At 39.2% G+C, this 24007-nt stretch overlaps 1 protein-coding gene across 1 annotated transcript in view; it reads right to left on the bottom strand.

Annotated features, from left to right (window-relative positions):
* SPEF2 (sperm flagellar 2) overlaps nucleotides 1-24007 on the bottom strand; it is a gene marked incomplete at its 3' end in the record, with an annotated part of 171091 nt that overhangs the window by 84916 nt on the left and 62168 nt on the right. Inside the window, exons 10-18 of the mRNA XM_079918929.1 lie at nucleotides 22900-23119; nucleotides 20870-21018; nucleotides 19346-19406; nucleotides 17922-17983; nucleotides 15895-15998; nucleotides 12998-13254; nucleotides 6394-6502; nucleotides 5213-5370; nucleotides 1592-1756 (exon numbers count right to left, since the gene is read on the bottom strand). Coding sequence (XP_079775055.1) covers nucleotides 1592-1756; nucleotides 5213-5370; nucleotides 6394-6502; nucleotides 12998-13254; nucleotides 15895-15998; nucleotides 17922-17983; nucleotides 19346-19406; nucleotides 20870-21018; nucleotides 22900-23119 — 1285 coding nt within the window. The remainder of the gene's footprint in view (nucleotides 1-1591; nucleotides 1757-5212; nucleotides 5371-6393; nucleotides 6503-12997; nucleotides 13255-15894; nucleotides 15999-17921; nucleotides 17984-19345; nucleotides 19407-20869; nucleotides 21019-22899; nucleotides 23120-24007) is intronic.

Raw genomic sequence — 24007 nt, 5'->3', positions numbered from 1 at the left:
TTCCCTGAGCTGTAAGGGCAGTGCAGCCTGTGCTATTGCTTCATGAACGTCTACTAGCACTGAGATCTCCTTGCAATGATGCGTTGCCGTTGGAAGGCAGTAACTGGGCCCCTGGGGATTAATTCTTCTATATATTTTTAAAGATCAGGCACTAACCCGGCCCTTGGTGGAAAAAAGAGACAGATACAACCACTCTTTGAAGCAACAATAGCTTTATTATTCATCCAATGCACTGTATTCAAGTATACAATTTTATTTAATGTCACGAGCAAACTTAAGAAATTTAAAGACTGAACCGTGTTGTAACCAGAAATGCTAAAGATGGGTTTCAGGGAATGGCTCCAATCCACAGATACTCCTGACTGTGAGGCCGAGGGGAGGAAAGGGAGGGGAGGCCACGGCCATAGGTTAAAGGCCTAGATGGGTAACTCCAGGCTCCCTTGAGCCTCTGTGGAAACTGTCTTCCCTGGCTAAACAGCATTTTTAAGGTTTCCATTTGTCCTTCAGACCACTGCTTTGTTTTTCTAATGGGGAAAGTATGTATGGTTAATTCATTGCTTTGTGCTTTATTGTTTCAAATGATAAAATATTTTTTTTAGAATTTGCGTATTTTGCCTTTAGTTAAGCCCCATTTTATTGAAGTACAACGGTCTTTAATAGACCATAATATATGTTATTAAAGTTTTCAAGTGAATTTGTTTAATATAAATAAATCTAATTAAAAAACTCAGACCCATCTCAAATCTCCACGAAGTAGAAATATTATGGAGTTTAGAAATGCAATCATGACACAGTATCAAGAATACCTAGGTAGACTTGTGTAACTGCACAGCCAGCTACTTACAAAGCTAAAACCAGCTACTAGAGCCAAATTTGTTTCATACACACAGCACCAAACTGATCCTGGCATTCTCCCAATATCACACATTTCAACAATTGAGGATTTTACTTTTGTCATTATATTGTCTACCACGTAACTAAATGGTCCTTAGTGGTTTAAGCTAAAAAATATTCTCTATACAAACTCTATTCATGTATGTTATATATTATAAATATACAAGTTTACTGAGATGTCAGGTGCTTGTTTCTACCCTTTTATAATCACATAACACTGAAGAGTGACAGTTGCGTATAAATTTTAGTCTCTAAAGAATGCTGTTGTTATGTTTCCTTATTCCTGTGGACAACAGGTTGTGCTAACTCTCATTTTCTGAAGATGGTCTTGCTTTTTACATAAACACAACTCTATCACTCTGCAAATAGACGTCTGTCCTCTTGATCTGCTCTAAGCTCCTTCTGGTATTCTCTGCGCCTTCCCTCCTCTCATCTGTGGTCTTATTCTAATCAGTAGATCTGGGTGTGAGGACTCCACATTCCTTCCCACACAGTAAAGTACCTCCGCTTTGTGACAGCCGTGCTGTCAGTGACTACTGCTTTTCCTCTTCATCAGAGCAGACAGCTTGCTTTCATATGACTGAAGTTGCTCAAAGCCTGAATCTAGATAAATGGACTGGTACTATAATTTATAATTCTTTTCTAAAATGAAAATGAGAAACTGGCAAACAGGATTAGAAATCGTCCTGTCAATCACCTGATGCTGGTTTTCCTTTTGCAGCAGGAGTTTTGGAACGCTCACGCTGACCGTGGACTTCCTTCTCTTTTTCTGGTTCAGGAGGAGGGGGGAGAGGTGATGTAGCCTCAGTTGGGGAAACTTCTTCTTTTTCCTTAGCTTCCTTTTCTTCTAATTTCTTTTTCACTTCAAAAGGATGATAAGAATGGACTTTTATTAGCAGCTCCAGACACCTACTATTTCACTTGAACTAAGATAAACCTAAATTAATATAAAACTGCTCTTACTGAATTAGGGCGAACTTCATGTTTTAGGGATCTCCTTTAAATCATTCAGTCCTTAAAACTAAGATTTGAAGTCTTCTCTGCCTGGTTAGAAATACCGTTTACCCTGCCTCTGATGGGGATGATGATGATGATGATGATGATGATGATGATGTGTGTGTGTGTGTGTGTGTGTGTGTGTATCAGGTGGGAAGGCTTGTTGTGCCATGTGTCAAACCAACAATCTAGAAGTAGCTGGTGTGTTGCGATAGAAAAATAAATAATTATGTCAAAATTTCCAGGGGAAAAGCAAGGTGAAAAAGCACAAAGAGAAGATGTCGGAAGGACACGGAAGGGAAAAGAAATGTGCGGCACCGACATCTAGGGGTAAATACATATGAAGCATTTAGAACGGTGCTCAGTACACAACTAAGTCTTAGCATTTCATTCTTTCATGCAGCAACTACTTATTGAATCTGAGTTGTGCCGTGAAGAAAAGGAAGGGTTATAACAATAAGGTAAAACTACACTAGTACTGTCAGTAATAATAATAATACGAACAATGCTAGGCACAGTTGTGGTTGCCAGAGATACAAAAGTAAAACAAAAGAGAAAAATCACTGCCTTGTGAAGCTAAATAGGACAGAGTAAAGGGGGTCAGGAGTGCTGTGGGGCAGCTCTTAAAGTTTATTTAACCAGAGTGCTTTGCAGGGTAGACCCGCTGAGAAGGTGGCATCTGAGAAAAGACTTGAACAGGTTCAGGGAATGTGTGCTCCAGGCAGAGCAGACAGTCAGCCCGAGGGGCTTGAGGGGCGGAGCAGGGCTGGTTCCCGAAGGTCTAGGCTCCTATCGTTGTTATGGCCCTTTGCCTTTCGGGATTCAGGCTCACTCTTCCCAGCATGCCCTCCCCACCCTTCCTGACTTCCCAGCCCTCCACCCTGGAAACGGCCGCAACTTTACCCCTGTAGCAGGGGCAGTGAATAACTGCACCCATGTATGGCTTTTCTTTTCTCTCTTTTTTTTTTTTTTTGCGGTACGCGGGCCTCTCACTGCTGTGGCCTCTCCCGTTGCGGAGCACAGGCTCCGGAGGTGCAGGCTCAGCGGCCATGGCCCACGGACCCAGCCGCTCCGCGGCATGTGGGATCTTCCCGGACCGGGGCACGAACCCGTGTCCCCTGCATTGGCAGGTGGACTCTCAACCACTGCGCCACCAGGGAAGCCCCATGTATGGCTTTTATATCCATACTCCCTTTGCCCTCAGATTATTCTTTTCAATTCAGCAAGGCAAGGAGGCTTCATTCTATTAGATTTTTTTTTTCAAACTGGATTTTTTTTTCTGATTATAAAAGTGATATATAATTATTGTTTTAAAAATTCCCACAATTTAGACAAATAAGCAGAAAGAGAAATTTCCTGTTGACTCTTTGTCATCCTTCTCCCTCATCAAGGATTGTACGGCTAAAGAGAAAACCACAGGCCCCAAATGGCATCACATAAAGCCCACGATACCAAACCTAGACTTACTACCTGCCTCAGTTGCAGTTTCTACCTTCTTCAGAAATGTAATTTTAATCAACCAGCTTGGAATTTTCTGGTCAGCGCTAATGAGGTGATCTGTCATGTGGGTCCTCTCTATATATCCCCAGCCCTGCAAAGAAGAGGCAATCTGCATGGTAAAGACCCCTGCAGTTCCCTTCCTCCAAAAAGAAGATGTCCTGGCCCAAAATAACCCTTTTTTCCCCCCTTTTGCTAATGACTTCCCTGCCCCATCCTCCTATCTAAAAAAGCCTTCCATTCGTACTGTTCCACGAAGTGCCCTTCTAGTTGTTAGATGGGATGCTGCCCAGTTCACGAATAGTTGAACAAAACCAGTTAGAGCTTTGAATTTACTGGGTTGAATTTTGTTTTTTCTTAGCATATATTGTCAGACTCTTTTCTGTGCCTGCATATTTAATAATAGACATACTTTTAAAAACAAAAAAGGGACAATTTAAATATAACCTGATTTCCCCTACTTAACAGTATATTATGATCAGTTTTAAACAGCAGAATATTTATAGAAGTACCGTATCCTTTTATTTTTTGTTTTTAGCTTAATCAGGATGTTTAATACAGAGCACTGGGCTAGGTAAATGTTTATTATTTTAATGACATAATATTTATTAAAAATAATTAACTGAGTGGAATGTAAATCTTAAATAAGTGGCAGTAGAGTCTGTTAATGTAATAAGTGATCAGAATGTAAAATCTTTAGGAAAATGTTGAAGTGAGTCTGATAGCTGGCAAAAACACTGATTCTAATTGGTAGATGTTTGAAGCTACAGCCTAGAATCGGTTTGCTTTTGCCTCCCAATCAAGACCCTAGAGGTTTCCTCCCTCCTCTCAGCCTAATTTCTGAGTGTTAAATAACATGTTAAGCCTCTTATATAATATATGGGTTGATTTTTGTTTTGTCTGGAAGCTTCACATGGGTGTTTTTGGGGAGCGGACATTTCGATGTGGGTGCTTGTCTTTCTAAGTGTGAGCTCCTGGGTCCCCAAGGTGACTGTGGCTTATATCTATGCACTATTTTGGTGTCAGTTCACCGATACATTATAGTAGTTAGGTCATAAATCTAGGGATGGGAGACAGCATGCTACCAAGGCAGTTTTAGAATCCTTGTGATATTATTAATTTTGACCATTTTTTATTATACCAAGAAATTGCAGTTGTCAATATAGTCAGGGGTGATTGATAAACAGAAGGGAAAGATTTATTTCTGAATTCATTTCTCAAAGGTAAGATCTCCATTGAAGTCTGGCATTGGCAGTGTATGAGACTAAAATTCCTTTCAATAACAAATTCCAATAATACTGTGAAAAGTTAATGGGCAATTACTATTGGTTGAATGAAGGAGGAGGGAGGTCGGGATGGTTTAATGTAGGTGAGATGCACCCAGGAGCAGGCTTATAAATAAGTAGTTAATAGTCAGTAAATTCATACCAACACAAAAAGATTTGGGGGGAATAATCTGCCTAGTGTTTTCATCCTAAAAGGATAACTCACTCATTGTTTCCTTATAATGCTGAGGTCAACAGATTGAAATCTTTACCCTTCTCTATAACATCCTTAATTTTCACTCTGCTATTTTTTTCACCTGAAAACAACCTTTCAGCAAGATGACCTCTTTTGATTAAATTAAATTAAAATGAAGAAAGAAAAATCTTTGATGTAGAAACATTTGCAGTGGAAAGCTAAAATCAGAGGTAGAAGATACTTATAGATGGTATGATCCAAAGAGAAGAGAGAAATTTGCAATCGCATTTTCACTTCCTCCTAAATTCATTAAAACCACACATTTTCGTTATGTAAGCTCAAAATTATAAAGAACTGTAATTACCTTTATTCTCTTTTTTCATTATTTCAGTCATAAACATTTCCTTTACTTTTTGGCACAAAGACTGCTTATCTATGTCAGCATTCATTTTTATCAAAATGTTTTCTGGCTTTGTAAACCATTGCTCCAATAAAGGCCAGTTGTCCAAGAAGCCTACAATTCTGCAAAACCCAAATGTTCTATGAATATAGCATATTGACTGAAAGATTAGAGTAACATTAAGCATGATTTATCTGATGAATGTAATGAAAAAATAAGCTGCCCAAAAAAATCTGAAAAAGCAACTTTAAGAAATCTACAGGCAATGAAATACTATCCACTTTAAAGAAGAAATTATTTAATGCTGTCTAGCCATATATTTTGAGGTATATGAATGAGGAAAAGAAGATTTGGCAATTCTATCATTTCAGGAAACCTTTAGTGTGGGTTCACGTCTCTAAGTGAAGATCTAAGGAAACATCACCTATATTCATAGCAGACTAAACTCTAAACACCCTTCTGATGGTAGCTACAGCCTGGGCCACATAGGTCACCTACTTTTTCTTAAAGAAGTTAAAGAGACCTTTGAGTAAGTATAGATGGTTCTGACTTATTTGCTTTACTCAAATATACTCTTGGAATGATTTTTGAAACAGCCTTGTCTTCCAAGAGTAGACAGGCTTAATGTAGCTCAAATTCCTCTTCCCTGATTCACTTCATATTTTTAGAGTTCTCAAGGTTTCAAAAAATTGTCTAATTTTTTTTCCAATGAGCAAATTGCATACGATTGAAAGAAGGTTTTTGAAGCATAACTTCATTTTAGTAACACAAAAGTGGTTTTAGAATTACACTCTATAGTCTGATGCCTAGCTCTTTGACATTCCACGATCTTCATTGGCATTTGCTGAATGAGGGCTGAATTAGGATTCCATATAATGAACTTGTAAGTTCATGTAGCCATAAAGGGAAATGTTGCCTGATTTAATTCTTTTCTTCCCAGACTATGATGACTTGTGCTCTGAATATAAAAGCTAACACATAAATATTTCACTCAACATCAAAGCTACTTAGTTTTGTTTTACCTGTAAAAGACTGAATGCTAAGAAATACATTTATTTTCTAGATCTGATGATTCCAAAGTGACTAGTTGTCAGTCTGTTCAAAGGGTAAGAAACAAGAAGCAAGACATTGAGTTTTAAACTAACCTATGCTGTATTTGATCTCTTAAATTCTGGTCTTCATCCACATCTTGGTTTTTAGCAGCTACACGTTGATTGATGTCTTCATGAGGAGTTTCACTTGAAAATGCTTCAGCTATGTTATGGAAATTACTTAATTAGACAATTTGCTAAAGCAGTCAAAGTTGCAGTAGCACTGCTAAAAGGTACTGATACAAGAAAGGCAAATAGACATGGTCCTGCCTTTGGTCCAATATTAATTAAAATGTTTAACAAAATGTTGAAAAAGTATAGTTTTGGGATCAGCATTCACATTTCCCTTGGAAATTGGGGAAAAGGAGGTAAAATACAACATTAAAGAGGAGCTGTAGTTTTAAGGTAGAGCGTCTTGGGACTGACCTTGAAGAGACGAGAATGAAAAATGATGGTTTGTCATGAATAACAAATTAGGAAACAATTAGAAAATCAACACCATGCTGTAAAAGCTAAGAATGAAATAGCAGGGTGGCCATAAAGTCAAATATGCAACTTATTTGTGGATATTATATTACAGTACAATAAAGCGATTTATCTTTCTTTCTAAACTCTATGATTTTTCTAGAAGAGACATAAAGGAATATACGACAAGAGACCAAAACCAAAAACGATCTCAACTTCTCTGACTGAGTCCTATTCAGGATTAAGGTACAAAGTCCAGAATACTCATGAATTCAGAATAAATGGAAAATCATAAAGAGGAAAAAAAGCCTTGAACTACAGTAAAAGGAATTAGATTACTCAATCAATGCAAGAGAACATTGAAGAGCAAATTAATAGTGTTCAAGAAAATGAAGGACCTTCACAGGATATAGCAATCGATTGTTCTCCCTTTACATTCATGATAGAAAAAGAGGAAATTAAGTATTATAAGTAATCTAGAGATGACTTAAGGTATATGGGAGGATATGCATAGGTTCAATGCAAATATCACACCGTTTTATATAAGGGACTTAAGCATCCTTGGATTTTGGTATCTGAGGGGGCTCTGGAATTAATCCCCTATGAATGCTGAGGGAAGACTGTATTACATTATTTTATATTCACAACAAAACTTGTGAAGTAGGATTGTGATCCTAAAATTGCCCCAAATGGCATAGTTCATAAATGACAGAGAAAGGATTTGATTCCAGTCAATCTAATTCCAAGCCCTGAACTTCTTTTTAATTTTTAAACGATTTCTTGAACTATACCTGCCAAAAAGAATGCATACATGATTATAGAGCTCAATGACTTCCCAAACTGAAAACAGCACCCAGATCAAGAAACAAACATTATCAGCCCTAGAAGCCCCCTCATATTTCTTTTCAGTCACTATAAGTGACTAAAGTTATCCATCCAGAGCCTGCACTCAAAGCCTCTCAGTACCTCTCCCCATATTATGAACACCACTGTTCCCTCTCAGGCTGACCAATGGCCCAAGGCACTGGCTAAAAACCCAGGCAGCCACGTACTCTTCCTTTCTGACAAAAGCTTATGCTCCCACACTGGCTGAACCTTCTCCTTAGGTCTCCTGGTCTCCTACCAGTTGGCTTTGAGTCTGGGCCACTCCTCTCTGCCCAGCCCTAGCAGGACTGATGTTCAGTCTTTGAGGCCGCTTGCCTTTGGCCTCATGAAGGCTGCTTCCCTGTGATGACATCCTTCAGGCTTCCCCATGGACCCCAAGCTTTGCAGGGCCATGCTGCAGGCAATGCTGGTGACTGGGCTCCCACACCCCAGCCCAGGCCTCAGGACCCCAGCCCACTGGTCTGGGAGGAGGAGAGAATAACACCTTTATTTTGAAAATCTGTCCTCCTTTGGCTTATATGACATTACTCTCCCTGGATTTCTTCCTTTCTCTCTAGCTGCTGCTTCTAAACACCTCTTCCTTTGCTCTCCCCACTAGCTGTCTTGGCTGTCATCCTGGATATTTTTTAAAATACACTTTTCTTCCTAGATGATTTGTCTTACCTTCAAGCCCTTAACTTTAGTACACACTTCCCTCCTGACATCGAGACCCATTTATAGAACTGCCCTCTGAACATCTTAGCTTAAAAGTCCCATAGTACCAGGTACTTCAAGTTCAACATGTCCCTAAAGAGACTCTTGTGTTTCTTTCCATATTGTCTAAGTGAATGGTATTATCATTCAAAAAATTGTTGCAGTCAACAACTTGAAGTCACCCTGTTCTCCCTGCAGTAAATTCACAACAAAATGAATGCCCCCATCCCCACTGATCAGTAAGTTCTACAGTTTCCCCCTAAATAGCACCTGAAGCTGACTCTTTTTACCTTGCCTCTCTAGCTGTCTTAATGCCTTTGTTGCTTTTCAGATGGTGATAGTTTTATAACTCATTTCATTGTTTCCAGTCTCACTCCCCTTCCAAGGCATCCTCCACACTGCAGCTAGAATGACCATTACGAAAAGCATATTGAATTGCATTAAATCTCAGCTTTAATAGAATTCGGTGACCTCACATGGCTTCAGGATAAAGTTCAAACACTTTAACTTGGGGCAAGACTTTTCAGCTGGCCCCTGCCTACCCTCCAGGCCATTTCTGTCACTCTTCCACACCCTGCTGCCTCTCAGTCCTAACGATAAACTTGCTGTTCTCTAGACGGACCCTGCTTGCCGATTCCCTCGCCCTTCCTCCCTGTCTTGGTCTGGTAAATCTCTTCCCATGCTGGGCTCACCTAGTATAGCATATAAGTGACTATATTATAATAATCAGCTTACTTTTGTTTCTTCTCCCACTACATTGTCAACGACTCGAGGACAGGGACTTGCCCTTCATTTCTGTACTGTCAGTTCCTGGCATGTTATAAATGTTAGATAAATATTTACTAGCGGCACCCTTTTAGCTCCCATCACTCTATAACAGTGTTATCTGATAAGACAGATCTTTCTGAGATGATGAAAATGTTCTGCATCAGTGCTGTCCAGTATGATAGCCACTAGTCACATATGTACATGAAATGTGGTCAGTGTGACTGAGGAACTGAATTTTTAATTTTAAATCATTTAAATAACACCTGTGGCTATTGGCTGCCGTGTTGGAAGTACAACTCAATACTATAACTCCTTGGTTCCTTAGCTACAATTTCCACTAAATTCTTTGAAGGCAGGATCCATTTCTTCTTTATTACAGAATCACCAGTGCCAATCACAGTGTCTGGCATTTAGCAAGCACGCAATAAATAATAAGTGAATATGTGAATGAACAAGATATTTTTGAAGGATAGAATTTCATCTGTCCAAAAGAGTTCAGGTGGGGTCTTGCTTAAGATGAGGAGAGCAAATTGGCAAAGTGATCTTTCAATGGCCATTCCAATCTTATATTCTAAAAAAGAAAAACCTTAAGCTATGTAAGAGTCACACTTTATCTTAACTTAAAATACTTGAACATAAAAGCTGCAGATAGATTTTCAAAGTTGTGGACATATTTAGCCTACTCATTTCTGACCAAAACATGTAAGAACTATAAACTCAATGATTTCATACTAGTTTTTGTGATTTAGAAGAACCTAATCTAGTAGTTGGCTCAGTTCACTTCAGACCTAGAATATATATGATTAGAAATACATATAAAAATAAAAAAATTAATAGTGCTTAACACTAAGTTCTGAGGGTAGATAAATAAGATTATTTATGTGTATATGTACAAAAAACTTGACAAAAAAAATTCTCCCTGTCGTAGTGAATAAAGGGCAATTCTGAGCCTAGTTATAAGTAAGTGGTCTAGAATTAAGAAATTAAACTAGTTAGATGCTAACATCAGCTTTGATACATTTTCCAGAACCATTTGTCATGTGATTTTGATAGGGAATTGAAAGAACTCACACTGGATTGAGTAGATTTCTTGAAAAATTTGTGCCAATTGGTTTCCTTCTATTTTTTGAAACACACAACAAATGCTTCCTAGGGATCCTCAAGAGGGTAGGCAAAACTTCTAAGGCCCTTGTAGGGTTATAATCCGCTCTCAGGGACCATCTCACCCACAGGTCTTTGTGTGTACTTAATAACTCGTCATATCTTGAAAGCAAGTCAGACTGATTTGAGTTCAGGGCCTTATTCCGTCAGTAGATGGCCATGGATTGGCAGTATTCTTTGCCAACCGTCAGATGATCCTGAACAGGGATGAGAACTTGGCTGAACAAGCGGAATCATCACTACTGTCAGCATAGCTCCCTTGCATGGAGAGAAGTAAATTCTCCCTTTTGAGATCTGATGGACAGCATCCAGTTTAAACTACTGGGCTCAACAGCTGAAGTCATATCTAATGGCTTTGTCATTTTATTTAAGTAAACAATGAAAGGAAGATCTCAAGATGTTACAAACTCAAAATAAGGAAGAGTGTGGCCCTGGATGAGTCAAGTGCTCACGCTTTAAATTTCCACCTATAAATAAAGGCACTGGAATAGATGATCCCCTAAGTCTCTCCTAGCTCCGAATGTCATTGTGTTAGTAGTAACAGCAATAATGAAAGAATGATGTTACCACTTGTTAAAGGGCAGTTTTTTAAAAAGGTAAAATCAAGACACTCAAACAAATGTAAAATGACATCATCTAAATTTTCAAGTAATGAGGGAACCAGTAAGATGTGATGTTACAACTAGTACAAATGACAATCTGAATAACAGACCTATTTACAGGTAGTCAGGAATGCTGAAATAGATGGTAATAGATGAAAGACTGGTTACTATGTATACAGCAATGTAATATTTGGAATCATCTTTGCAAAGTATAGAAATTAATTTTACCTTAATTAAATCAAATTCATCTGCATGTTCACGAACCAGAATCATTTGAATTACTATTAAGTCTCCTACAATTTATAGTTACAGAAGAGCTGAGTCAAAGCCAATGAAAGGCATAGACCCCTCTAAAACCAGACACTCCTCAGGGTCCAAAAGACAGTACTCAACCTTCTATTGAAAGGGTATCCAATAATCTTTTGTTCATTTCAAAGTCTTCCACTATTTTTCCTAGTGGATACTATGTGCCTAGTATCATGTACCAGATTCTATCCTAAATGTTTAACATTTATCTCATTTAATACCTGTGATATTGTGATATAATAAGAAATATATATTTGGACTTTGGCTCCTGACACAGAGCTCTGAAAACCCTTGTAATTTCCTGAGTGATAGAGGTAAAAGGAGCATTTATTTTTATTCATAATATACCCCTTTCAACTTTATCTGAGTTTATGTCAAAGAGGTGACTCTTGGACGGTAGGACCTGTTGCCTGAGAAACCAAGTGACTCGAGGGCTAGAACTTTCAGTCCTACCCCCGATCTCTAAGGAGGGGAAGGGACTAGAGACTGATCACCAATGCTCAATGATTTAGTCAGTCATGCCTACATAATGGAACCCCCATAAAAACTCTAAAGAAGGGATTCAGAGAGCTTGTGGGTTGGTGAATGCATCCACGTGCCAGGAGTGTGGTACCCCCCGAAACTCCATGAGGATAGAAGCTCCTGAGCCTGGGACTCTTCCAGACCTTGCACTATGTACCTCTTCATCTGGCTGCTCATCTGTATCCTTTATGGCATTCTTTATAATAAAACAGTAATAGTAAGTAAAGTGTTGCCTTGAGTTCTGTGAGTCATTATAGAAAATTATCAGACCTGAGGAGGGGTCATGGAAACCCCCAATTTGTAGTCAGGTCAGACAGGAGTGTGGGTAACCTGGGGATCCACTACTTGAGACTGGCATCTGAAGTGGGGAGAAGTCTTGTGGGACTGAGCCCTTAACCTGTGAAAACCTGTGATAACCCTGGGGAGTTAGTGCCAGAATTAGCCTAAATTATAGGACCCCCAGTGGGTGTTTTTCAAGAACTGGAGAACAGGGTGATATGGAAAACCCACACGCCTTTGGTGTCAGAAGTGTTGTGAGTAAAGAAGCAGTTTTCCCTTAATATCCAAAACAATACAATGAAGCATTCTATTATATAGGATGCGAAATGGAGGTTTAGAAGGATGAAGTACCTTTCCCAAGGTCAAATGCCTAATAACCTGGAAAGCCAGGGTTCAAGAATATGTGCTTTTACCCATAACCACTGAATTTGTGGAATAAAGTAATATTTTCATTTCAACAATGAGAAGTAGTTAAATAAACCATGAATCTTGGCAAGACTATTTGACCCCAGTGTGGAAGGACTGCAGCCAACGGATACTTGCTCCTCAGTTAACACGCAATCCAAGGGAAGGATGTCACCAGATGCTTGCCTGCAGCACCAGTGTGGTTCATGAGTTTCATCTGGGTGGCACACCAGGATGTACTAGGTAGCTACAGGAAGCTCCTCCACGTATGCAAGCCTCGAAAAGGAGGGCGTCTCTCTGCCAGGGGAGCTGCCAAGTTGATGGAAGGGTTGAATGAGATGCTTGTAGTTGGCATGGAATTCTCCACGAGCTCCAGGCTTGGGCTACAGTGCTGAACACTGACGGAGCCCCAGGAGGCAACTGTGCTGGACTAGGTAATTCTTTGGAAGCCTAAATGGATTCTTTATTATCCACTTATAATTGTAAATGGGAATATTCACCCTTTCACGCAAAGAAAAATAAAGAGCTCTGAATTATAGAAAAGAATATTTAAAAAAAGATGTCCAGCTTACCCATGATGTCATTCATGCGATTCAGAGAGGAATTATCTGAAATATCTAATAACATGACAAAATCCAGTGCAGAAGGGGGAAGACGCACTTCTCTGGAAGCTGTAGGGTCAACAGCCAATGTGGACATTTGTGATTTATTTCCCTCCGGTTCTATGAGGTTTCTGTTGCAGCCTGTGAGTGCTTCCTCCAGAAGCTTCGCTTGGTTTAATGTCATTGGAAAGCCATCCAGGATCCAGCCTTTATATATAGGTATCTGACTAAATCAGGAAAGGACAAATCATTAACATTTTGATAGACACAAGTCCTTTAGGAATAATAACACAGTAAATCTTGCCTTTATCTTTCTTTCAGTTTCACAGTAACCTCCTTCTGCATGAATTTTATTTCTTTACAGCCAGAATTAGGTTTCCTAATGTACCACAATCGCTCCCTTGCTCAAAATCCTTCTGTGGGTCCCTGCTGCCCTCCAACTCTATTCTAGAAGCCATAACATGGTATTTAAAATGAACTGGCCACAACTTACTTCCCTATAACTTCTTCTCTCACAATTTTGAACCATTCACTTTGAACACACCGATCTCCTCCCTGTTATGTGAGTATAAATTGTACTTCCTAGCTGGGTTCATAGGCTGTTCCTCTTGAAAATCTCAATTTCCTCATCTATACAGCGGGATAATATAACACACCTCACAAGATGCTGGTGAGGATGAACTGAAAGGACACATTTTGAGAACCCAGCACAGAGTGTAGCATATGGTGGATACTCACATCGCCAACCTAGAAATTTCTTCCTACCCCACCCAATCCAGCATGGAGTCATAACAGCCTGATCTGAACTCCTCTGGACCCTCATTCACTTCACCACACAATTTTTAACTCTTATATTTCTTGACAGAAAAATTCAAGTGAGTCTTCTTTATCTCAGTTAGATTATAAGTTGCTAAAGGGTACAGGTCATTTCTTTGGTTTTTGTACTCAGTGCAGCATCCTCTATAGAGAATAGGTGCTCCAGGAATTATTTTAGTTCTTTAAATTGGAAAAAAACTTCAACTTTGCTCTTCCAAAACCCTTCAATGATGTAAGATTAAGATTTTGATTTTTGGATAAAAAGTTATGATTTCATTTCTTTCTCTGCTAAAACTCATTTAAACAATTAGAATCCCTTTCTAAAGGCTTGGAAGTCTGCTTTGGTGCCTGTACATGATCCTTCTATCAGTGTGGCAAGGAAGAAGGGGGGGAAACCAAAGTTCAGAGAGGTTTTATTACTTGTTCAAAGTCATAAAATTGCACGTGACCCTAAATCCAGTGATCTTTCCACAGTATCAAGCTGCCTTCAAGTCACTGCTCCTATTACCCCTATTAGGCTACGAAGAGAAAGGAAAGCCTGCATTTTGCTTTGGTAATTTGTCCAGAGTGTGGTAAGCATTCTGCACAGAATGAGTTTGTTGATTCATTGGCCTCAGCTAGAGGAGAGAAATTTCTTGAGCACTTTACCAGGTCTGAGGGACCTCTTCTCCCACCTCCAGTCTCAGGAGCTACTTCAGAGGGAGGAGAAGGTCAGGGCCACACTTGTCATGCTGTAGTGTGAGGACACCAGACAACAGGGAGTGAGGAGGCCTGGGCTTTGGTTCTCGCTACGCCACTAACCAGATACGTGACTGGATTGCCTAACTGAGCTGCCACGTGCCTTCCTTTCCTCACTGAAAGAGGACGCATTTGGACTAAATGAAAGGATGTCAAACTGATGACAGTTCTCTAACGGTGCCTCAGGGGCAGAGGGGATGACGGTAGTGGTGGTGGTGGTGGGAGGGTAGTGGAGTTCTGGGGATAGGGTGTAGACACTCCAACTTCAGTGAAACCACAGCTAAGATCTGCTTTACAGCTGATGCTTTTCATATACAATTTTCTTTGAACAAGGACTCCCATGGCTTATTCCAGTACTGAAAAATGTGGCAACTATTAGAATGAGATCCCTTGCAGCTTTGAGAATAGCATCACTGTAGCCCAGTTTCTTCAGTGTTGCATTCAAAGAGTAATCAGTCCAAGATACATCACAACTGAGAGGCAACTTAAATCTTTAATGAGGTCTCTTAAGAAAACTCTAAAGGGGGAGTCCATTCCAGATGCCTGGCAAAACTTCTCCAAAACCTCCTGTTCTCACATCTCTCGGTCTTAACGTTTCTCAGGCAGCAGAGCTACCCCAAACCCCTCACTCACTCGAAGCTCTGCAACGCCCTGCAACAGGAGCCTTGTTGATTCCTTTTTCCAGCCTGTTCAGCCTCATTTCTTTATTACACGGATCAACCGAGCACCTATCGATTCTTTTAATTTCTCTCTTTTCTGTATTGTAAAGGAGGGCTGAGGAGAATCCTCTATCCTTAGAAAGGAGGAATTACAATATTATAGCCTACTTAAATTTTTTCTTTACCCTTATTGCACATCATCTCTGTGCTATGCATATATGTGAGTCCTTGCCTGTGCAACCTCTACTTTCTCATGGCCTTCCTACCCTGCACTGCCCAGCCTTTGTGTTGCAGGGGTCACTCCCTCCTCCAGAAACACAAAATGAGGAAACACACTGGCCCGTGACCACATAGTTAGGGTCTCTCTTCTCCAAATCCCTTGGCTTTCCCAAATATCTAATTTCTCCTTGAATTCCCCACACAGGAGAGAACTTAACCTGAATTCACATCTGGGTGAATGAAGTCAAGGTTGGTAAAGGGTGGGGCGGGGGAGTGAAATATAGACATGTAAATCACAAAATTTATCTTGCTGTGTTTTCTTAGGTAAATTCATTAGATGCTGAACATAAAAATATTTCTGTATTATTCTTTATACAACTCTATTTGATAAAGAACATATTAAATAGATATAAAAGAGAAAAGTGTGATACATACTTAATAGCATTTACCATGATGCCAACTAGCAATGTATCAGATATGCTCTTTCCTTTCTTCAGCAACTTTTCTGATTTTGCACCAAGTTGAGCGCGCACAGTGAGCTGTGAAAATAAACAATGGTAGGGGACAGCTAATTTAAAAGTCAGATTCCAAATATTTGGAGGGAAAAAAATTAAATGGTCGTGTTCTCTGGTGAAGACACTTGTGATCGTTTAGCACAATTTTGGAACCAGCCAAGCGTTTAAGGAAAATGTATATGCAGATTTCGGGGCTCCTCCTCTGACTCCCTCCTTTCCAAGATCTTCCTCCTTAATTACCAGCTGCTCTGGCATCCCCAAACTTCACTCTCTAATATCTTAAATCAAAGAGATGAGGGCTTTCTTCTCACGTTCTAACCACTCACGGCACGCAGATGCGGGATGTCCTCTGGGGTAACTTGCATACGCCTGGCTTTTGCCCACTGAAGTATTCTTCTGTCAATGGTCAAATCCCATATATTTTCTGCCTGGTTTTTGCTGTTTGCTTTTTTGCTGCCTGCTTCAGGCCCTCAGATAATTAGCTTTTGTATTTTCTCCAGCCTTTATATTGTTATCTGTAGGAAGGCTAGTCTAATTAAGCTACTTCATATCCACAGGAACATCCCTAGCGCCTATTCTGAAATAGAGTCAGCCACCAGAGTGAACATTTTATGAGTCAAATGATACTCTGTCTCTACTGAAAACCCTGCAAAGGCTCCTCCTTTACTGCCAATGTCCTCATCACTGCCTATAAGGCTCTGGCTGGCCTGATTCTTCTCCCTTTCCACTCATCTCTCTAACCTCATCCTTTCTCTTCCCCCACCTTGCTGGCCAACCACCTTTCTGCTTCAAGGCTGTCATCCAGCTGTTCTGGCAGCCTGAAATGGTTCCCCAGATCCAGTGGGTGATTCTTTCAATCTGCTTAAATATCACTCTCTCAAGGTGATCTCCTTACCCTCCTTTTTCTTTTTTGATGGCATCATCACCATCTAATGGTTCACATAATTCATTTATTTGTGTGTTTATGGTTTATTATCTCTTTCCATCTTTTAGAATGTAAACTCCATAAAGTCCAGGAACCCTGACTTTTTGGTTCACTGACATACCCACTCCCCCTTTACAACAACGCATGGAACAAAGTATGCCCTTTGAACTGAATTGAATATGGAATTTGGGGGATTTGTAACTCAATAAATGTAAATATAAAAATATACTTAGTCTTTCTGCTAATTTACATTTAAAATATACAGAGTAAAAATTATAAGTCCCCCTTTATCACTTTCTCTAAACCCATTTCTCTCCCCATAGGTCATCACATTTACAAGTTGCTGTATATTCTTCCAAAACTTTTTCTATCTTTAAGCAGTTTTGAAATCTAAAATATTATGAAACTGGTTTCCTTGATGAAACAAACAATAAAAGTAATCAAATATACTTTTATTTATTTACTTTCATTTTATTTAATAAAATCCCACTTGATTAATCTGACCATTCTATTTGATGATCAAAAATGTTTCCAATATACAGTAAAGCAATACTATATATAGAAATATTAGTTTGCATTAGAAGCAATAGCCTGTAGATTGTTGTAAACCTTTTTTCAGGGATTAATAAAAAATTCTGCAGAGTCAACAGTAAGTCTAAGGATAAATTCTGGAAAAAAAATCTTTAAAGGTAAAGAAATTGTGAAAGGAAATAAAAGTCATAAATTAAGAGGTAAAGAAAAATACATAAATATAAATTTGGCATAAGTCTAAAATTTTTAAAAGCATGTGTTTACTTTCTTACCTGGCAAAACTGAAAGCAATTTCCACTGCTTTAGATTCAAAGAATATAAAAAATATCAAGTAGATTCAGGTTTAGCTAATTTCACCATCAGATTTATTTTAAGCCAAAGAGGAGCACATTGCTATTTCATTTCATTTGAAGATGAAAATGCTGTGAAAAGGCTATGAATCAAAACACATTTCAATACACTAGTAGCCAAAGTTAGGTTATAGTACTTACTTCAGAGAAACTATCACTTGCTATGACTTCTTTAGCTTTTGGTGTTTTTCTAGTATTGGTACCTAGCAATAGAAAAAGTGGTAAGAACATACTCCGGTATTTACAGCTAACAACCATGTCAACATTTGACCGTCTATGGCTTTGGACGTGTGGGTTATTGGATTCAGCTATGCCTGAGACACTCAGAGGAAAGAAGTAAAGGCATCAGCACAGCATGGCGTTTACCTTCATTCCACAACATTAAGTCCCGGCCACTGTGTGGTTTGGTGTTTGCTATTTCCTTCCAGTATGGCTCACTCAGAACAATATCATTAGAAATACTTGAACATAGTTTGGGTTCTCTTTGTGGAAAACAAGCCAAGATCTCAAGAGAAGTCATTACGATGTTAATTTGTTATGTTTGTACTTTCCTGGATTATCAAGTTATAGGTAACAAACACTTGTGAAAGTGGAAAACTCTAGAAGTCAGAGGGTTTTTTTAGTTAAATTCAGTGGAAAAAATAAGTTTTCAGAGTCTGTTTATAATTTACTGGACTTCTGTAATAGAATATGTCACAAAATATACTTATGATAGTTTAAAACATCAATTAAGATTATCTTGTAAGAAACAAATAACTGAAACAAGGGACAGGTTATGTTCTTTTAAAGGATGGGAAACTTGACTGCTCTGACGGAGTTGCCTGCTCATAATAAATGTGCACATTGTTCAAGGGTGACAGCAAGAGTGGTGATGACACAGAAGGAACCGATTTTATGCTAGAATATGAGGCAACGATTGAATACGGCAGAGCCTTACTAGCACAAATAGAAAAGATATTTAAGATTTAAAATTGTTTTCCTTCAATGGTTCTGCCAAGGATCTGAAGGATTAAAGCCCAGATCCCCAGGGAGGTAACTTTTCATTGGGTTTGGGAAGCTTGGTTCTGTTTGCTTTGCTGAAGGCTGGGAATAAACTTAGCTTTATCTAAGGAACCACTGCTCAGGTGGATGGAAGAGACAGAGCCGCAGCCTTCCTCATCACAGTGAACAAAGCAGCAGCTTGCAGAGAGCACAGCAGTACTCCCCCCAGCTGCATGGGTGAGAAGAAACCATAAACTACTGTCTCCCTGCAAAGCCAGGAAGACTGACGATGATTTAGCCTGACTGTTTTCAAAACCACAGCAAAACTGAGCAACTACTTGAAGGGGTGTGAGAAGATTCCTTTGAAATTGTCATCTCTTATCCCCAGTTGTAGACTGTGGTTAGGCACGTCTGGGTTTATCTTGCTGTCTCTGTCGCGTGACCATGTAGACAGCCATGCATCCCTCCCCGTCTCCCCTTTCTTTCCCTGAAAGCTGGTTTGTGCTCACATCCTTGTGCTCTTACTGTTTGTCTATCTGTCTCTCATGAAAATGATGGATGATTTGTTTCGATATCTTACTTACTAAGTTTGCTTTTATCTTCTGTTTCTGGTAATGCTTCAGCTGAAAATACATTTTGCAGATCCTTTGGGGAGGAAACACATGCGAGCACACATGGAGAGATTTTAACATTGTCATATTTTAATAACATTCTTAATTTTATGTCTATAAGTAGGGTTTAAAAACATAGACTACTTTATCTAAAACATTAATGATATTAAGAAGAGCTCAGCGAGTTCTGGAAGCAAACAAAATTTGATAATTGTACTTATAGAAACACACAGTAACCCATGGTATAATCTGTCTTTCAACTTCTATGTAAAATAAAGCAACTTCCATTTTGAGAGTATAATGGGAGCTGAGAACGACGTAGAGTTTGTGGAAAACCACCTTAGAAAGAACAATCTTAGAGGTGTCAGTCATAACCAAAAGGGAAATAAAGGAAAAACATGTACATTATCTATCACTGTATTGATTAGAATACAGAGTACCACAACAGAGAAGAGGCAGCCCACCGTGAAGAAAAATTCTCCCAGTTTTTTCCAGAATCACGTTTAAACGGTATTTATTTTGCAGCTCATGCAAATGACCTGGATTAGATTCTCTGCTAATTTATTCAATTTCAGAAACAGGATAAGGCAGGGAAAAGAGTACTGGATCTAGAATCTGGGATTCCAATCACAGCCTAGCCGTCAACAAGCCTCTGACCCCAAGCAAATCAACTCACGCTTAGGGTCTCTACTGTCTCCCTTTAAAATGAGCAGGTTGGACCACACCATGATTCTCGGGGGCTGGGGGGGGCACATTCTCCTAATTCCTGCCCTAGTATCTTTATGTAATAATGTAGCAAGATGCAACACTGACGGAAACGGTAATGCAGGTAAACCGTAAGAGACCTTCCCCTACCAGCCACCCATCAAAACTGAGATCTACTAGTCTAGATCAGAGGCCTGCAAACTATGGTCCCTGGACCAAAATCGACTGGCTGTTTTTACACCCTCACCCTCTGTCTGCTCCTCTCCAGCACCCTCCTTGGCTGCTGCCCAGGACTGGCATCAGGCTGCGTCTACGAGATGGGGACTTGCCATTGGCCACTGTCAGGCTCTCGGGAGTGGACTTCCATTCTGAGAGCTGGTGACGTGGTGAACTCATCCAAAACACTCACCCCTCTCCAAGCCCTCACAATTGGGCGCCTCCACCCCTTTACCAGCTTTACCAGCTGGTGGCTCCTTCCTCAGGAGAATGTCTCCAGCGGACGGTAACTGGGCACAAAGCCAGCCCACTACCCTGGATGGCCCACCTAGGCAAACTGATGTGTGTGTGTGTATGTGGGGAGTGGAGAGGGGAGTTGAAATTTTCTCTCGTTATGTAAGTACCTATGTAATATCCTCGATATTGCTTCTGGGCCCACAAAACTTAAAATATTTACCCTCTGGACCTTTACAGAAAAGTCTGACAACCTCTGGTCTAGAGGATCTCTTTAGATGCCATCCAGTTGGAAATCTCTAATGTACGAGGTGAAGAAAAGAAAATTAAAATCTCACTTGCCTGGTTTTCTTTACTACTCTCTTGCCTAACTGGTAGAGCCTTTTCTTCGGCCGCTTTCTGAAGGGCTCCGCTGATCTTCTCATTGTTGTGAAATGCTTGGATCGCTTCTTGGACGAGAGTGTCAATAGAAAGTACCTGAATAGGAAAGCCTAAAATACAAAAGACAATTTTATTAATAACTTTTCATTTAGGAAATTGACATCATTGTTCTTCTGTGCTGGCTTCACCCTTAGAGTACAATGCTCAGGGTGCCCCGGCAATGTTTTTTGGATCAATCTGGTTTTTTTACTATGGCAGTAAAATTCACATAACATAAAATGAACCATTTTAACCGTTCTAAAAGACGCAATTCGGTGATATTTAGGTCATTACAATGTTGTCCAATCATCACCACTACCTTTTTCCAGAAAATTTTCATTACCCCAAAGGAAACCCTGTATCCATTAAGCAGTCGCTCCCTGTCTCCCTACCCTTGCCAACAACTAATTTGCTTTCTGTCTATGGATTGGTATATTCTAGATGTTTCTTATCCATGGAATCATACAATATGTGGTCTTTTGTGTTCGACTCTTTCACTTAGTATAATGTTTTCAAAGTCTATCCACAGCACATAGAGTACTTCACTCCTTTTATGGCTGAATAATATTCCATTGTAAGGATATATCACATCTTGTTATCAGTTCAGCAGGTGATGAACATTTGGATGGTTTCCATCTTTTGTCTATATTAATAATGCTGCTATGAACATCACTGCATATGGTTTTTTTTGAACACCTCTTTTCAGTCCTTTTGGGTATATACCAGTGGTGGAATTGCTGGGGTCATATGGTAATTTTTTATTTAACTTAATGAGGAATCACCAACTACTTTCCATAGTGGCTACACCATTTTACATTCTCACCAGCAATGTATGAGAGTTCCAACTTCTCTATATCCTCACCAACACTCTTTTTCCAATTTTAAAAAATTATACCCATCCTACAGGTTGTGGAGTGGCATCTCACTGAGCTTTTGTTAGGCTGCCTTTTAAAGAGGTCTATTTAACGTCTCAATAATGACTTACTGTTCTCTGCCTTGGACTGTTACAAGACAGACTGGCCTCAGTGAAAAATTTGAGTTTTCCAGTAAAAACAGTAAAAGGTAAGTATTAGTGAAGAAAAACTAATTAAATAGATAGAAAACTATGATTTCACTTCTAACTGAAAGAACTTCTAGATAAAAAGCCAAAAGTTTATTAAAGGGAAAGAACTCAATCAATGTGAAGAATTAAAGCATTTATAATTTTAAGTTGATTTCCTGTCTTTCTTTTTTTAAAATTAATTAATTTATTTATTTTTGGCTGTGTAGGGTCTTCGTTGCTGCGTGCGGGCTTTCTCTAGTTGCGGCGAGCAGGGGCTACGCTTCTTTGTGGTTCCCGGGCTTCTCATTGCAGTGGCTTCTCTTGTTGCAGAGCATGGGCTCTAGGCCTGTGGACTTCAGTAGTTGTGGCTCGCGGGCTCAGTGGTTGTGGCTCACAGGCTCCAGAGCGCAGGCTCAGTAGTTGTGGCACATGGGCTTGGTTGCTCCACAGCACGTGGGACCTTCCCGGACCAGGGCTCGAACCCGTGTCCCCTGCATTGGTAGGCGGATTCTTAACCACTGCACCACCAGGGAAGTCATGATTTCTTTTCTATTTGTGACAAGTTATTTCTTTCCTACTTCATCTATTGGTAAAGTAAAATCTATGATGAAAGTTTAAGTAAAGTTTAAGACATTATTTCTCTTTATACTGTGCATCATAATTATATAGCAAGCTCATATATCCGGGTTTCCCTGGGACAGTCCCAATTTATAACTCTCTACTCCTAAAAGTGTCTGACTTGGACAATAAATTATGTGATCACCTTATTACAAAATTCTTGATGACAGAATTTCCCAATATATTTGCAGATTCTCATGTATGTTTTCTACAGACATAGCCATTTGCAGCTACAGTCATTGTAAATAAAATCCAAAAAAGGAAGAAAACACAAACAAGAAAGAAATTTTACTTTTCTCTAGAGACTTTAGAGCAGTAGTTTTTCCACTAAATGTTTTCCCCAACACACATCCTTTTATAACAAATGAAGGTAACTCAGGTACTGTTGATTCAACTTGAGAAGGAAGAGAGCTTTCAATTAGTCTGTGAATCACATGGCCCAATATGCAATTGTTGGAGGGTGGTATATTATCAACCATTTCTTCTGGTAAGGCCCATTCTCCAACCATGTTCTGCAAAAATAATAATGAAACAAACAAAACAGAAATATTCTTAAAAGTGGAATTTAAGTATGTAGGAAATATGAAAATTGAAAGTAAATACAAATTATAGCAAACAAAAGTGAATCAATACTTTAAATAATTACATTACATAAATGAGTAATAACATGAATATTACTTTCATATTAGACAGTGAAAAATGAGCTTCCCATATTAAAGTAAAAAAAAAAAAACAAGCCTCTAAAATACTTAACAGTTTATGAAAGTAGGCATATTGAGTTGAAACAAATTGTAATGCAAGCTGAGCATAAGACACTTAAATTGATATTATCAGTAGAGAGATAAAAGACAGTAAGAGTTATTCGGCTACCCTATGCAAGTACTAAGCATATAGGATGGATTAACAACAAGGTCCTACTGTATAGCACAGGGAAATATATTCAATATCCTGTAATAAACAATAATGGAAAAGGATAAGAAAAAGAATGTATATATATACATGTATAACTGAATCACTTTGTTGTACAGCAGAAATTTACACAACATTGTAGATCAACTATACTTCAACAAAATTTAAGAAAAAAAAAAAAGAAAAAAAGTAGCAGTGTTCCTAGAAGTAGCAGTTGAGTTCCTGGTGCAGAGGTAGCTGCTGCAACCTGAACCTCTAGTGCTCCGTGGTGGTGACAGTTTTCTCATCAGAACTTGCTGTGATGGTTCTAATCATTTTCCTTGGAAGTTTAACCTTGAGCCTGGTTCTTGAATCTACCTACTGATTCACTAAACTACCCAACATATTTTGAATGTGTTTTCTGCTTAGTCAGCATAAGTCAACTTTTTTGCTTGCAATTAGAAACTTTGACAAAAATCATTGGAATTGCCAAGAAATAAAGAGAGAGCCTA

This window comes from Stenella coeruleoalba (genome assembly GCF_951394435.1).
Source record: "Stenella coeruleoalba genome assembly, chromosome: 3".
Classification (NCBI taxonomy): Eukaryota; Metazoa; Chordata; class Mammalia; order Artiodactyla; family Delphinidae; genus Stenella; species Stenella coeruleoalba.
Note: the sequence above shows the minus strand (reverse complement) of the source record. Positions and strands in the feature narration are given on the sequence as shown.